General features: G+C 40.0%; 1 protein-coding gene across 5 annotated transcripts in view; it reads right to left on the minus strand.

Moving 5' to 3' along the window:
* GFRA1 (GDNF family receptor alpha 1) overlaps nucleotides 1-15,735 on the minus strand; it is a 258,834-nt gene that overhangs the window by 44,171 nt on the left and 198,928 nt on the right. For all 5 annotated transcript variants that reach the window (XM_084526809.1, XM_084526808.1, XM_084526806.1 and 2 more), the window contains one exon: nucleotides 13,201-13,540. In XM_084526809.1, the coding sequence (XP_084382935.1) occupies nucleotides 13,201-13,540 (340 nt within the window). The remainder of the gene's footprint in view (nucleotides 1-13,200; nucleotides 13,541-15,735) is intronic.

Genomic DNA, 15,735 nt, shown 5'->3' on the forward strand with positions numbered 1-15,735 from the left:
TTTTCCATGTAAGAATCACAAATCCTTTGTGTTCAGCAGCATTAATGATTCTTTCCTTTGCATAATAAACAAACAAATAAATAAATAAATAAAACTGAAGAGCAGCACCCAGAAATCTTTTTCCTAGGAAGAAAAAAACAAAAAACTTCTCTTTGTAGAGAAACAAACAAACTAACAAACTAACTAAAACACAAACAAAATTAAATGAGTTCTATCTTAGCCCTGGAAAATCTAATCTCCTCAAAGTACATTGCAGACCTTCTGGAAAGCTTACTTTTAAATATTTTGTATAGCACTACCTGAAAAAATAAGAATAATCCTACTGGCAAATTCAAAGAAAATCTGATCAAACAACAAACAGTCTTTCTGTGAAAAAGAGAAAAAAAAAAAAATCAAGCCTACTGTTCTCTAATGTTTTGTGTTAGCACCAGTAAAATAATTTGTAAAAGTTAAGAATACAAAGAAAACAAAGATAATTTGTTTACCTTATGATACTAGTTCTTCAGATACTCAGCAGGGTAAATCAAAACTCAAAATTTGCTTACAAATAAGGCTTGTTAATAGCAGTATTGTGTTTAATCTGCTCATAATTTTTGAGACAATTTAATTTTATATTAGCACAGCTTGTTGCATAGGCAACATTGATTAGGTTTTCACTAAATTTATTTTCAAGGTTTTGTAGAAGTTATTTAATGAAATTATCTTTGTTATTTATCCATACTCCCTCTTTAAAGTTCACCAACTCAACTTCATCACTGGCTGCACAGAAATGCAGGATGCAATATGTGAAGGTATAGTCCAAATAATGAAGTTGCAGATAATTTCTACATCTGCATTTTCAGTTTGGATGCACTGTAAACCACGGTTTACTGGAAATCAACTTTATGAAGCAAATATACCTTTCCAAAAGTTACCCTTATCACTGGGCTATTGGGTGTTGATTTCCCTTACTTCTGTTCTTCTGGCTTTATGAATTTTCAACTGCTTGTAGGCAGGGGCACTGAAGAGAAATCTTCTCTCTTAGGTTTCCCTTTGCCGTGGTGATACTAACCTGAGAAGGACACTAAATATGAATCTTCTGCTGACTGCATTCATGTACACTGCCATGCCCAAGTGAGTGGTTACAACTTCTTACCTTGGTTATGAACACGGGCAGCTAGGGTTGCTGTCCTGTATTCACCTCGGTGACGGTTGGGTGAAGTCTGAACATGCTCACTACCGCCTCTCCTTACATTGCTGCTTGTGTTTAGGCATCTATTTATGGCTCAACAACAGTACCATAAAGGGTTTGTAAATGCCAAAGCTGAGTGACTGGAGTGACTACACTAATTAGTTAAAGCTGCTCTAGCGTCTAGACACCATTTGGCAGATGCAGTGCAGTCACGTAAGGGAAGTGTTGCATCAATATTCAAAAGAGAAAAGAAATATAAATCTGACACTGAGAAATTTCAGACTAAGTCAATGAATATATGTCAGAGTGATAAATGACACCATTATAGGGGGAAAAAAAAAAGCCAAAATAGCTGTTCCTCTTTTGTGGGGGTCAAATGTAGCATCTTGCTCCATAGCTACAAATAGCTCCTGTATAGCTGGGGTGGTGCTATGTCTGTCTGCTGGGATGCAATATGGGCAAGAGGTCTTGATATGTGTCCAAACTAACAGGTTCTTTGGTGGAGGAGCTTTTCATTTTCTCTTTGTTTCATAAACACGCAGTGAGTGGGCAGAAAGAAAACAAGGCAAAAGCTACACAAGAAACTCTCTCAACCAGTGAGCTGAAAAAAAACACAAAGTGGCTCCATCACTAGAGAAATGATCCTCCCTGCACCTAGTAATTTAGAGCCGACCCATCTTTGAAGACTGTTTTTCATTAAAGGCACTAGAAATGTGCAATACTAGTACATGTCAGATCACCTTAGCTGTGGACACACTACTGAGAACCTGTAAGCAACCATGATTTTTTGCCATTTTTGATTCTTTCTTTAAATGGGCATTTTTACATATATTTATTGAACAGGAATTTTAATTTCTTTCAGCAGAAACATGTTGGTTTTTCTTTGGCTGTTGTCCTTCTCAACCAGTGACCGTGTCAGAGCCCTGAGGGGCGTTAGGCCCCTGCCCGCCCCTGGGGCTCCCCCACCTGCCCACGGCCCCCTCCAGCCCGCCACAGCCCTGCCCTGCCTGAGGGCCACGCTGAGCAGGGCCACTTGGCCAGTCCCTGTCCCCAAAATGGTGCCTGACGCCCGGGGCTGCCCCTGGCTGTGGCAATGGGTCAAGCCCGGCCTGTGAGCTCCTGGCCTGCTGATCCTGGAGGTCCCCACAGAGCCCCCGGCCTTCACTGAGCCCTGACACACACCTGAGCATTCATGCCTTTTTTGAAGTAAAAAAAAAGCAATTTTGAGCATTTTTACTTCTTTTTGAGGGGTAAAAAAATGTGAAGATTAAACAGCAGACCACTTGGCTCCCCAAACCTAAATACCAAAAGCAGTTTCTCTCATGTGAGACGATCCAAATCTTTTATAAAAACCATTGCAGAAACCATTGTGGCATCTTTGATCCCAAACATCAGCTACTAGCTGGAAGAAGCTGTATTTTATCTGTTTTTGCTTTTGTTTTGTTATTTTAAATGACTTGTAGCCTAAGCCCACACCAATATTTGATTCCAGATTTGATTTATCTTTAAAAATTGTATTGTTTATCTGGAAGTATGTAAAATACAGACACTCCTCAATTACGTACAGGCAGCCTATTTGGGTTGTGGAGTAACTGGCTACAGAAACAAAGAGCAGAGACCACACAGGATTTATCCCGAGGCCTCTCGGCTTCACGGAGCTGGCTCCAGGCACCACGGCAGCCCACCAAGGCTTCCTGCTCCAGATGAGCACCCGTGCATCGCCCCAGCAGGCTTCTGCCTTGCTGGCCGACTGCACCATGCTCCCAACCTTGCCTGATGCCACCTGCATTATCCAGGCTTTCTGCTTACAGGACATATAATAACCCAGGTAGCGGAGAGCTAACTACTAGAAAGTCAGTCATGTAAAATTAAGAACACTTCCGCCTATGCATATTTTAAAATCAACAATATAAATGTATTCTTTCTATTTTTCTACTAACTCATTTTTTTTCTGATTAAAAAGTGCTCTAAAATAAACATACTCCATGCCTGGTTTCTATTATTGTATCTTATGCAATGCATAATAAAATATGTCACATACCATTTGCCTTTAATCCTATTCTTTCCCATTGCTCAGGTTATCTGCAAGGGATCTGTTGGATATTTTTACACAATGTCTGCTACAGAAAACCGTAAGACCTTACCAAAACACTAATCTCATCGTTTACCAGCGTTAGTTAAAGCCTCTAAGTAACTCAAGGTCATGTGTTAGAGTAATTTTATTCTAATGTATTAGGTCTCCTTTGGATTTCAGGAAAACTACTAAGCTCAAATGTGGTCCTAAATAAGTATGATTTATTTGCAATTGGGGAGTGTAAATATTTTTATACTACTGACCTTTTGTGTAGTAAAACCAATTTTGAAAAATATGGTGCAAATCCCGAGCACAAGGTAATGCAATAAAGAATTAGAACAGTGATTTTCTGAGGCAGTGACACAAAACAGAATTTTCTCTTTCTGCTTGCAAAAAAAAAAAATTACCTCAGACCATATTTTAGAGGCCTGTTTGAGAGAACATCTGGAAAGCATTCCTCAGGAAATCAAACCTATATTAAATATGTTTTGTGGGGCTCTGTTTCCTTGCATTGACTTTAAGCATGCATAATGTGTTTCTGTCTTCTCAACTGCAAAGAAAACACTTTTCTGAGCATCTTCTACAAACTGATAGGCTGAACTGTCAATCCATGATTTCTGTCAGGGGATGCTGGTAAGATTTCTGTTTAGTCTATCTGTAACAAAGCTCTCCAATAACATGAACAAATCCACTAGCTACTTTCAGAGTACCAAGAGATTGTACGTTTTCATTTTATTTCATTTCCTTTACTCTGTTTAATTTTAAGCTTCTAAATATAAATTACTGTCATGTTTAAAGATGTCCAAGCCCCAGAGTGTCTCTTGATAGCATGTTTCTCAGGAAAGAACTAGTCCATTAGGGATAGAGTTGTTCTCACTTCATTAGCTGGGCAGACAGGAGTGTCTGAATTACAGACTGGAAACCTAAGAAAATCATTGTCACGCTCAAAGAGCAAGCCAAAGAAATTAGTGCCACAGCAAGTCCTTGAGTGTGCCACTGGATGCTTAGGTGTTTATTAACAACTATATCATGAGTGCACGCTGAAAGGATGTGGTTCCAAGTACCTGAGAAAGACATCTATGACAATAATATTCTCTGTAACCACTTGAATAAACTATAACAGAATATTGCTGGTTCAAGCATGAAACGAAATTGGAGTCTGGAGATGGAAAACAATCTAAAGTAAGCATCTATACAAGCATCTCGGTTCTCTGTTTACCAGAGAAGTTCCTGTTGGCAAAAATATGATGCACTGGATCATCAGGTTTCCTAAGGTTATGTAGGGATTCTTTCTATATTCCAATGTCCCTGCAGGGGCATCCCTGAACAGAATATCTCTGTGTCCACTCACTCCCTCCCAGTCTTTCCTGACTAAAGGAAAGAAAGGGTGCCCAGTGCATCCTTGCACTTGATTGTGCAGGGCCCGCAGCCAACATAGCTGAAACTCATCCTGAAGCTATGCTAAAAGCTGTTCTGACTTCAGGAGTCAGACAACAAATTTCAAGTCAGAACCACAGCAGATAAAAGCAGATTAGAGTCTCTTTTGTTGGGAAGCTTTTTATGTCATGCACAAAACATCCCCATCAAATAGAAAGTCCCCAAGTTCTGGCACTAGCAAACCAGTATAGCATTGATCTTATTCAACATGTTTTACTTGGTTTTAGAAGATACACGGATGTTCCATGCTAAGAAAATCACTGTTTTACAGAACAGGATTGGAAAATAAATCACTTTTACCAGTTAAGGATGACATGGACAGTCTAGGCTTGTTGTTTCTTTTTTTAATCTCCACTGTCAAAAAAACTGAATATGGCCACAGCAGCTAAGAGAGCTGACAGCCTGTGATACATCCAGCTGATTACAGAAGTTCATCTGAAAGACACTGTCTATTTTGAAGAATACTTTGCAGTGCTGCATGATGACCAGTTACTGAGACATATCTCCAGCATTTCACAAGGCCTAATTAGAAGAGGGAGCATCGTAACTGACAGGACAACCACAGTAGTTTGTGCTTGAATTGGAGCAAGAGAAAATGAACTAAATATTCAAATAATACAGGCAAGATTTAATTTAACAGACGTCTAACTCATAAAGGCTTTATAATATAAAAGCTTATTTTAATGGTTTTTAGTATGTTTTTGAACTGTAAGCACAAATATGTGAATGTAAGGGCATCTATTAATAATCTTTGGCAAGGGTCACATTCATCTCACAGAAAATCTATATTCAGCAGTAAACACATATAAGAAAACTTTCCCTGTGCCACTTGCTTTAAAGCCAGGAGATAATCAAAGCATAGGAAACAACTTCTGTGCTGAGAAGTCTTTTCAGATATTGGTACATTTACATGTGGCTTTCCACTTAACAGCAGTTACTCCAACAGTAGCATGGTAGTGCTTAAAACATAATGAAAGCAATGCAATTTCTATTCAGTAAACATTAAAATGCTAAAATTTGAAAACATGCATGTGGCTGTCACTTGTTCTGTTGAGAAACAAAGTTTTATTTTTAGTTCTAGTGCTTACATTATCTTGCAGCTATTTTAATGGATGAACTGCCACCAGAAATACTCTCTCACTAGGGCCTGATGTAGAGTGATATAAATAACCTTTACAAAGTCCAGCATAATGGAATGGCAAAATCAGTTGACATTCTTTTAATTAGCACTGCCTGAAGATTCACCTACACAGAACAGGAATAGCCGAATTCATCCCTGGAATAAATCCACTGAAGTCACTGATCTCAGAGGATGTACACTGGAAATGGACTTGATATAGTATCTCTGTTATACACATAAAACATATCATGGTTTCTTGCCTTTAGTATATATGTGGTTTGAGGTAAATGAGGAAACATTTTGATTTATGAAAGAAAATGCTATTGTGTGATATATATATATATCTCCCTTGACTCAGAAATAGCAGATTAGCCAAATGTGACTGAGAGTATATTAAAAAGGATCAAAAATGTTCTCTTCAACAGATTTAACAGATTAGTGAGTGGAAACTACTCATGCAAACCAGTGGATGCTGAACTTCTGCTCTCTACAAAAAATCTCTCAATTAACAATTCAACAAATCAGTGGTAACAGTAGTCTTACTGGAACCCCATCCAGCAAAGCAATTAAGAGCTTGCTTAACCGTAAGAACATGAGTAGTTCCAAATTTAGATTCTATTAAAGTTTAACGTCAAATCTAACTTTCCTGGCTTTCAAAAATTTTGACTAAACATGTGTGAAACTGCTTCATTAACAAATGTAGTTTCAGCTGTCCTGCGTGATAAAGGAACAAACAAATGGGTTGAATTCCCGCTGCTGTAACCCCCTTTCTGGCTCATGTTTCTAATCTGCATTTTTTTTTTTAATAGTATTATACAGGCAATTTTCCTTTCTCACCTAGAGAACAAGCTTTTTCAGATACAATGATGCACAGAGAGGAAGGACCTTGTTTGGATGATGATAATACCCCCAAGATCTCAGAGCTGAAGTTTACTGGTGACTGTGAGTACTTTAACTCGCTGCATTGTTTTGGCTAACAAGGGACTGACCTGGAAGATCAGGTATCTAAATATGATCCATAAAAGTCTAATAATTTGTATCCAATTCCATTTTATGATTTTTCTAACAATCATAAATATTTTATTCCTTCTTTCACTTTTGCAACTCTGCAGTAAGGTAATAATGGATATTCAGCACCACAGTTAGCTCTTATCCTTAAAAAATACTTAGGAAGGAATAGCAGGACTTCAGCAACATGAGGATACTGCCAAAGCTACATCATGCAAAACATAAAACAGCTGAACCAAAGAGCTCTGACAATGCTTAGCTTCTGTTTTACAGACAATGGGCATAAAAGAATTACACTACCTTTTTATGATTACATTCCTGGGTTTCAAGAATGAGTGGAGGCACTAGCTGGCTGCAGAAATGCTGCTTGGAGAGTTTTAAGCTTGCCTGCCAAAAGACCTCGGTGTGAAGATACTGTCTGGTTACTGCTTCTTCAAGCATAAAAAAACCCTGTGCTTGAGGATCTCCTCACTGTTAAAGCACAAAGTGATGTGAAAGTTTGGTGCAGGAATACAGCTGAGCCATTTTTCTAATTACTATATCCTTGCTCGCATCTTTGCTTCTCTCACTGCTCAACAAAATGTCAATCATCCAGCACGTTTTTAATCTTCAAGACCCTCTTAAGCAGAACAGAGAGAGTATAAATGAGGACTGGCCAAGCAGATCTCGGCACTCCAGAACAAAATCTATCTACACTTTAACAGGGACAAAGCACTTGGTTTGCTAGTTGTTCTGATTTTTAGATTCCTTAGGGATTTATGGATATGTTTTAAGGAGGAACTGCTTGATTCCTTCTGAGTTTTGATCAGAGGAGAGAAATTTTAAATGTGTTGGGGGAGGGGAGAGTAATACTATGTTTTACTCTGCTAACGAAAGACATCAATGTAATGAATCATGTAAAGGACTCAAAAGGAAGCAAGTAATTTGATATTGCAGCATTTTCTACTTTATTTTCCCTTGACTTGAAAGGTTTTTGCTTATTTTGCAAAGTCTGCATTTTTTTTCCAGGCTAGCAATTCCCCCAACACCCCAAACTTCACTACACCATCATGCTCCAAGCATACCAGCTTGTCCCACCTCCCCCCAGACCCCATCATCTGAATTTTTTGAACTGTGATCATTCCTGTCTATCAATTCATTCATTAAAAGTCCAGGTTTTCCACTTTTTCCTCCCTCGCTTGGCCCTGTGCAGCCAGGGAACCTCCCCTAGCCAAGCCCAGAGGCCAGGAGCAGAGAGCAGAGAGCCCCTGCAGATAGTCTGAGCCCAGGCTACCCCCGTTACCCTGCAGATATCCTGCATCCAGCGCAGGGTGAGTCAGGCAGCACACGAAGTTTCTCGCCCACTCCCTGACTCTGCCTCCAAACAAAATATAGACAGCCTGCACGTCTCTCGAAATCAAGAGCATCCCTGTTCTAATGTCCTTAACTGCATTATGAAAACTACGTTGCTGTCCTGGTTTTGCATACCCACAGCACAACAGTAATCTCAAGGAGCTGCCAGACAGCTTCAAGTGCCCAACTGATTTAAAAACCCCGGAGGGACACAAATCCAGCTCTGTTGCACAGAACTGTACCCTGCCACTGTGTCCTTCGTGACAACACCCAGTGGGCAGCCACCTAGAGCCTGGCAGAGACCACGCAGTGCAGCCCAGCAGCTGGCCACCAAACTGTAACTGGTATAAGCTACAGGCTCCAGGGGGGAGCATGCACCTATGGTTTCCCTCTCATTTTCTGAATTACAGATGATCATTGGACTGTGGCACGATACTGAGGGAGGAAAAGAGCCACACGCAGGAGAGCCATGAGGAGGGGCTGTAAGAGGCTGTAATGGAGAGGATCCAAATGTGGCAGCGGCAGTGAAAGTCAGGTAATGACTGGGAGATCTGGGAAGAGGAGATGAAAGGGGACTAAGCAAGGGGAAGAGGTGTGAGGATAAAGCAAGGGAGGAAGCAGGAAAAATGAAAGAGAAGCCTAAGGAATAGAAGAATTGAGGAAAAAGCCCTGTTTCTCCTCCACCTCTTCTCTCTCCCCCACACATCCCTTGAATGCCCTCCTCCCTGGTACTTGCTAATGCTGCAGCTGAAGCCTCCCTCCTAGCACAAGAGGCTGGGCTCCCCCTTTTCTGTAGCAGGACACAGACAGCTGGCTGAACACTTACAGCATCTCTTCACAAACTTCCTTACGGTCTTTAGCCACCAGTCCTCTAGTAAACCTTACCCGTGAGGGTGTGCAGTCTGCATCCCATAAAGTGCCTGTTAAGGAGCAGTGCTCAGGTCCCGTGCAGAGAGGCCACTTGCACAAACAGGTGCTGGCGTGAAGCGCTCACAGACCTGCACACGACTTATGATAAACAAGCACAGATACACTGGCTCCCTTTTCATGGGAAATCATCGTAAGAAATTTCAACAGAATATAAAGAAGGGAAATTAATTTCCTGGCAAGTTTCTTGCGTTTGCAGGAAACACAGCAAGCAGCTGAGCTTTTGTTCTAGCTCTCACTGTGAATGAGCTATTTTACGCACTGATAAAAATGTTTGCATATCTTCATGCAAGGTCCTTATAACCGTACATGCTTTCACACAGAACTGAATATCTTTCACACAGAGTTGAATGTGTTCTTGCACCAAAATTAAGACTAAACAAGTGACTAGAAACAATTGACAGCAGTATCCCCAAACAATTGTATGAGGGGTAAGAACGTGCCAATGAATGCCAATGAAAGCACATTTATAAAGATTTGTATCTCACACTACAGAGTGCCAAAAATATCTTGCGTTTGAACTACCTACTTGCTATTTCACCATTTTGAGTGCAGCAATTGTGGAAGACAAGAAACTTGCATTCAATTACTAGATTCTTATTTAAGAAAAAAAATAATCTAAAAAAATAATCTTAAAAAAAAATAATCCTATCTTTTCAGATCTTTACAGCACATGGCTGTATTGATACTGTTCTATTTTTCTGCTCTGTTAATAAGCAATATATCTGCATCATTATCATTCTGCTCAGTGCCTGATGAACACATCCAGAAAACAGAAGTATGCAAATTCAAAACACTAATTATTAACAAGACCAAACTAATGTCTCACACTTTCATTGCTCAATGAAAACAGTATTTTGAAACACTGTCAAACATGATACCGACAAAAATGAAGCACGCTGTCCTGCCTTTACTGCAGAATGATATTTCTAAAGCATGCCAGTCAACTTTCTGAGGTTTAATTTGTGGCTGAAGTAATCAGAAGAGCAGTTCCCTCAGAGGTCTGAGATATTCCAGGACAACTGGTGAAAGTTTTTGACAGTACAATGATCTTCCTTAGAAGTTTTGTTTATGTTCATAATGAAAAAGAATTCTAATGGCTTCTTTTTCTTTTTTTTTTTTTTCTTTTTAGTTAGAGTTGACAGGCATGCCTGAGAGCCTCCAATCAGTTTCAGAGTGGCATATGGACTGGGATACAAGGAGAGGCAGCAGAAAAATGATAATTAAAATGAACCATGAACCATTCAATATTCTGATGAAGTTGAAAAACTAGGACTGTTTACGTAAGTCAGAGCTTACTTGCATTTCCTGACATTTCTGGTCTCTTTTTCCCTCAATCAAGACTTTATAGCTGATCGATGAATGAATAAAAAAGAAAAAAAAAATCAAAGTGTCCTGCCATCTCAGTTAGGGGCATCTGCCATTTGGCTGAATTGCTTCTCTGCTCTTAATTCTGTTTAAAAAACAGATTCAGTGATATGTGCATCCAAAACAAAGCTTTTAAAGAGCACCCAAAACTGAATGGTTAAATACATACTTGGGCATAGGCCCAAGTGACATTTTATATGGAACAGGGGCAGATTCAAAACTTGCATTTCCGAGCAAGCAGCATTTGGAAAACATTTACTTTCAGAAACCCTTTAAAAACCCTAAGAAACCCTTATAACTTGTCTCCCTTGTTTTGCCTGGCATTATGAAGAAACTCTGCTGGATGTAACGGGCATGCAAATAATAGTTTCTAAATGACAGTTTCACAGAAGTCAGAACATAGTCCTGATTTTTTCTCTCATTTAGATACTAGTTCTGATTTCAAAATGAAATAGAAGTTTTAAAAGTTAGAATTATATGTCTCATGACTACTGCTTTTAATTATTCTAAACATGCCTGGAATTACCACGTAGACTGATATTTATCAATGCCGATATTTTTAATAGCAGGGAGGAGATGTGATCTCTTCTTCTTTCTTCCCTTGCCCAAGTCCCTGTTTTCGGGCAGATCGCAGGGAACAAGCCACACCATCTCCCTCTAAGTGCACAACAACTCAGAGACAAAATGCCTTTCACCACATTATGGATAGACTGGAACAGCTCTGCTGCTGTTTTCTCCCCCCTGGGACAGGAGAGGGGGAAGGTACTAAACATGCTAGTGGTTTAGACAGCCCTGGAGGTATTAGCATTGACATGGGACAGCCATCAGCAACCCGTGGCATTTACTGTACCCCCAGGTGCAGAACCAAGCACTGCATTTTGCTGACCATGCCCCGACCCTGCAGACATCTGCCTGCCCATTCCCTCTCACCAGCACTGCCCTGCTCCTGGCAGCCAGGACTCACCAAGACATGAAAGAGTCTAAATGATATAATTTGGATTTTTAAAGAAAAGACGTCAGGGGAAGAACCCATAAAGAAATTCGTTTTCACCCTAGTGTTGGCTGCAGCCTTGGGCAACAGGAGCAGCCGTATTCCCAAGCTCTGTTCTGCAGTGCTGGAACAGAGAAAGCAGAACACCAGGCCTATGAGGTCAGATTAAACAAAATGCCATTAAAAACTTAGCTGCTGGGACAACATTAGATCAAAGCTGACCAAAGGAAGACACAGTCATAAGAGAAGTAATGGCATTAATTTAACTACGCAATTCCTGAGCACTACAGCCTGGATAAAAGGAAGAAGTTTACCTATAAAACCCTCTCCCCCACTTCCCTGGCACTGTAACACACTGGAATTTTGGCAGAAAGTACACTGAAGATGCTGTAACTTAGCAGAGCCTGTGTTAAGACAATCTAGGTAAGACAGTATATACAATGAGAAAAGACTAACACTACAACATGGAAATGGAAAAGGGGTGGTTCTGCCTCCAGAACCAGTGTTCAGCTTTCACAAACTGCAACAGACATGAAAGTGCTGAATGTAACTCGCTGAACTGCAATGAAAACCCTGCCCTCATTTAAAGCTGCTCTAGTCTGTGGCAGCAGAAAAGTGGCTCCTGACTTCCCCCAGCCACGGAGGGCAGAGCGTTGCTGCCTCCTCAGCCGCCAACACCTCAGTTACGGGCAAGATGCTATGGCTACAAGTTTAACATCACCAGTGGAGATCTCATATCTGGACTTCAAAGTATTTTACCAGACATATGTATGTACTTGTCAAGGCATATACATGTATATACATATCTTCAGTGTCTTTGACATTTTACAATAGTGTTTATTTCCTTACTTGCATTTCACAGATTTTGTTAATCTACAGGGAATTGACACTTTCAAAATGAGCATGAGTTCTTGGGCTTAACTTCATAAACACGACATTAGCAGAACAGCATTCTTATATACACATACACAATGCTAAGTAGGAATAAAGCATTTCCTATGGGCAGAGGACGTCTTGTATGGCACCAAATAAGCATCATGTGACAACCTGCAGGGAACTTAATAAAAGCAGAAGGGCCCAGTTTGTCATGCAAAGCATCGCTCTGTGCTGCCTGGCTGTGCCAAACACACAGAGGGAGGAGACTGGGAATCAGGTCACTGAATCTATGACCCTCCAGTTACATCAGCCCAGCACTTTTGTCAGGGGAGGTGAGATAAAACAATTCCAAACCTAGAACAGCTCTAACAAGACTGTGGGATCCAGTCCACAAATGTGGACTCCTTTTCTTTCCATGAAGCAGAAGTCTGCAGGTAGTCTGTTTATTGCGACTGTATATAAAGTCCACCATGTGGCTTGCATCCACTGTTGTTAGTGCTCACTCGCTATATCGCAATGACAACAAACCCCATTACAAAGAATAATTCTGTTTTCACCTGGTCACTAGTGGGACATAAAATCACTTTGAGACATCTTTTCATAGAGACACCTAATGAAAATTATCCCAACAAAAACGTGCAAAAATTAAGCCTGGGATTAAAAAAATTCTTTCTTAATGCGAGGGAGTAGCTGTCAACAGCTCTGGAGAAGGCACGCACTGTAACCAGATGCAGCCTTTTGTTTTTCTGTTAGGGACGTCAGAGGCTTTCGCTGCTTTCCCTGACTCATCCTACTCCCTAGTGGATATTCTGACCCCCAGTCCTGGCAAATCCAGTAGTACCAAAAAGTTCTCTCTGGAACCTCATTAATCACTCCCCTGCCGTGTGCTATCTTACCTGCAGATGTAATTCTTCTTGCAGGATTCTTGTAAATTCAGGCAGTTTGGTTTCTCCCTGTCCTCATATGAACACACAGGAACAATAGTCTGCCGTCTCCTCTCTGTACAGGCTACGTCTCGACAGGAGCAGAAGAGCATCCCGTAGCTGTGCTTTGGGGGAACTTTGTCAAAAAATAGCCGGAGGGCCTTATGACACTTCCGCTTGTTACAGATTTCATTAGACGTGCTGCTGGTGCAGGGGGTTATGTAAGCAGATCTGAACCTCTTGCAGGTATCATTTAGGTTACAAGCTTTTGCTGCATCCAAGCAATTGTTCCCCTTTGAAAGTACTGGCTCCACTAGAAAAAACAACACAACAGCAGTAAGAAACGTGTCACATTTATATTGTGTTTTGACGTTTGTGTTTATTTCATTCTGTTAATGAGATCCTGATAATATATTTGTTACATACAAAACTTTCAGTGCCAGAAACCGTAACCAGTCCTTATGTTTCTTACGGTAATGGCTTAACAAGTGAACAAGAGCACAGGCATGCGTTACGATCAAAGCGCTGGCAAATAAATGACGACTACACCAGGCAGGCTGTACTTCATCTTCTTTGCAGCTGACATGCAGGATGAAAATTGGGAAAGACTTGGCCACACTTAAATGCTATTAAAATCACTGGTAAATTGGAAGGGATACATTTGGCCCGTTGCACAAGAGCACAGTTAGACCGTGGGCTCCTAATTCTGGTTTTGGAAAGCAGATTCTGTCATATTTTTTTTATTTTCCTTCAACAGTAAAAATGACATTCAGTGTCTACACCAAGAAATAATATTTAAATGTAATTTGTGTACTCTGCAGCATGTGAAAGCCACGTGCCTGTTACTACATTTTTTGAGGTCTAAAACAGCCCACAGAGACAGAAAGGCAAGCAGGTGCAGCCCCATGATTGAGAGGCCTCTGATGCCACCCACAAGCTCTGTGAGCTCCAGGATCAGATTGAGATATTTCTGTAAGACCTAGAAATACAACCTGAACCCTGAAAGTTTTATTGAGTGTACAAGCTTTGTAAATGATGTAGAATTAACAAGTCACTGTGAAAGAAGTACTTTAAAACCAGGCGTCTCACTCCCTTACACACACGCATGCATATGCACACATTACGAGAAGCTATAGGAAAAAAAAAAATAAGCTCAGATAAAAGTTAAGACTATAATTACACATTTAATTTTGCAATACATTATCCAGATATTAAAATCCAACATATGCTTTGCTTGAAAATGATGGCAACTGGCATCGGAGTACAAAATTCAATTAAGAACAATTATAAAGTTGCTTTGGATAATGGCAATGCCAACATCACAGATCCAAGAAGATACATTAATTTCCCACTGCTACAGAATTTGCAAGCTGAACAAAAGATATTCTGCAAATATTGAAAACATTGCAGCAACCACTTAGACCTTTTCCCAGAAACTGAGTCCAAGGCCTTTGTACAACACAGTGCCATTCCTCTCCTTTCTCCTACCACCTTGCCCCTTGTTCCCTGACCAGGATGCCAACCAATCTTTTCTCTAATTTTTTTTTCATGGCAGGGACAGATGATGCTGTTTGGCTGGCATGGCACACCGAGTTACTGCATTTGCTTGAACTGCCTGTGCCTTGCATGCTAGCACACACTTAGCATTGCACAAACATATTACCTGCTACTACCCCATGCATCTTAGATGTTCAGAAACAACCCAATGGATAAGTAAAATGCATTGAATTTTTTTTTCACTCTAGTGATAATGCTGTAACTACATTAATATATTTAGCATCTGTGTATTTAATATCCATGCTCTGAATCCTTCCCAAGCCCAGCTTCCTACACAACAAACTGCAAATTTCTGCTTATCTCCACACGCTACAAAATTATAATCATACAACATTTGCCTGTAAATTAACAGCCAGCCATTTCTTGTCAGTTTATGCTAAAGCAGATGCAGAAGAGATGCTATCGAAAATACAAACCTCTCATAAGGTTGTAACACTTTTATAGAAAATGTTGCATTATATGAACGTATATCTATAACCTTAACTATGAACTCTCCAAGTTATTTTCCTGTGATACAGTATATAGAATTATATGTTTGGTACAAATATAATTACTATGTAATCTGTAGGGCATATAATTATGCAATATATGAATAGTACATGCTAATTACTATGTGATTGCAGAGTAATTACATGGTTATTTGTGCCTGCGAGTCAACTGCTGAATTCCACTCTTTAAAACCAGATTCTGTGGAAGAGCTCTGAATGGGGTATAACAATGCAGACAGACATCAACTTACTTTATTATATAGCATTCTTTTAAAAGAAAAAAAAAAAAAAGTACTAAAGCACCTCCTTGCTAACAATCATATATATGTTTTCCATTAAGGATACACAGTTATAGTAAATGTTGACAGAATTAAAAAGCTCTGTGAATGTGAACACCTCAAAAATCAAAAGGCACAGGTTAATGAAGCTTTCTGAAAATAGACCATATGCCAAATTCACTGAC

Source organism: Aythya ferina (assembly GCF_964211825.1).
Source record: "Aythya ferina genome assembly, chromosome: 7".
Classification (NCBI taxonomy): Eukaryota; Metazoa; Chordata; class Aves; order Anseriformes; family Anatidae; genus Aythya; species Aythya ferina.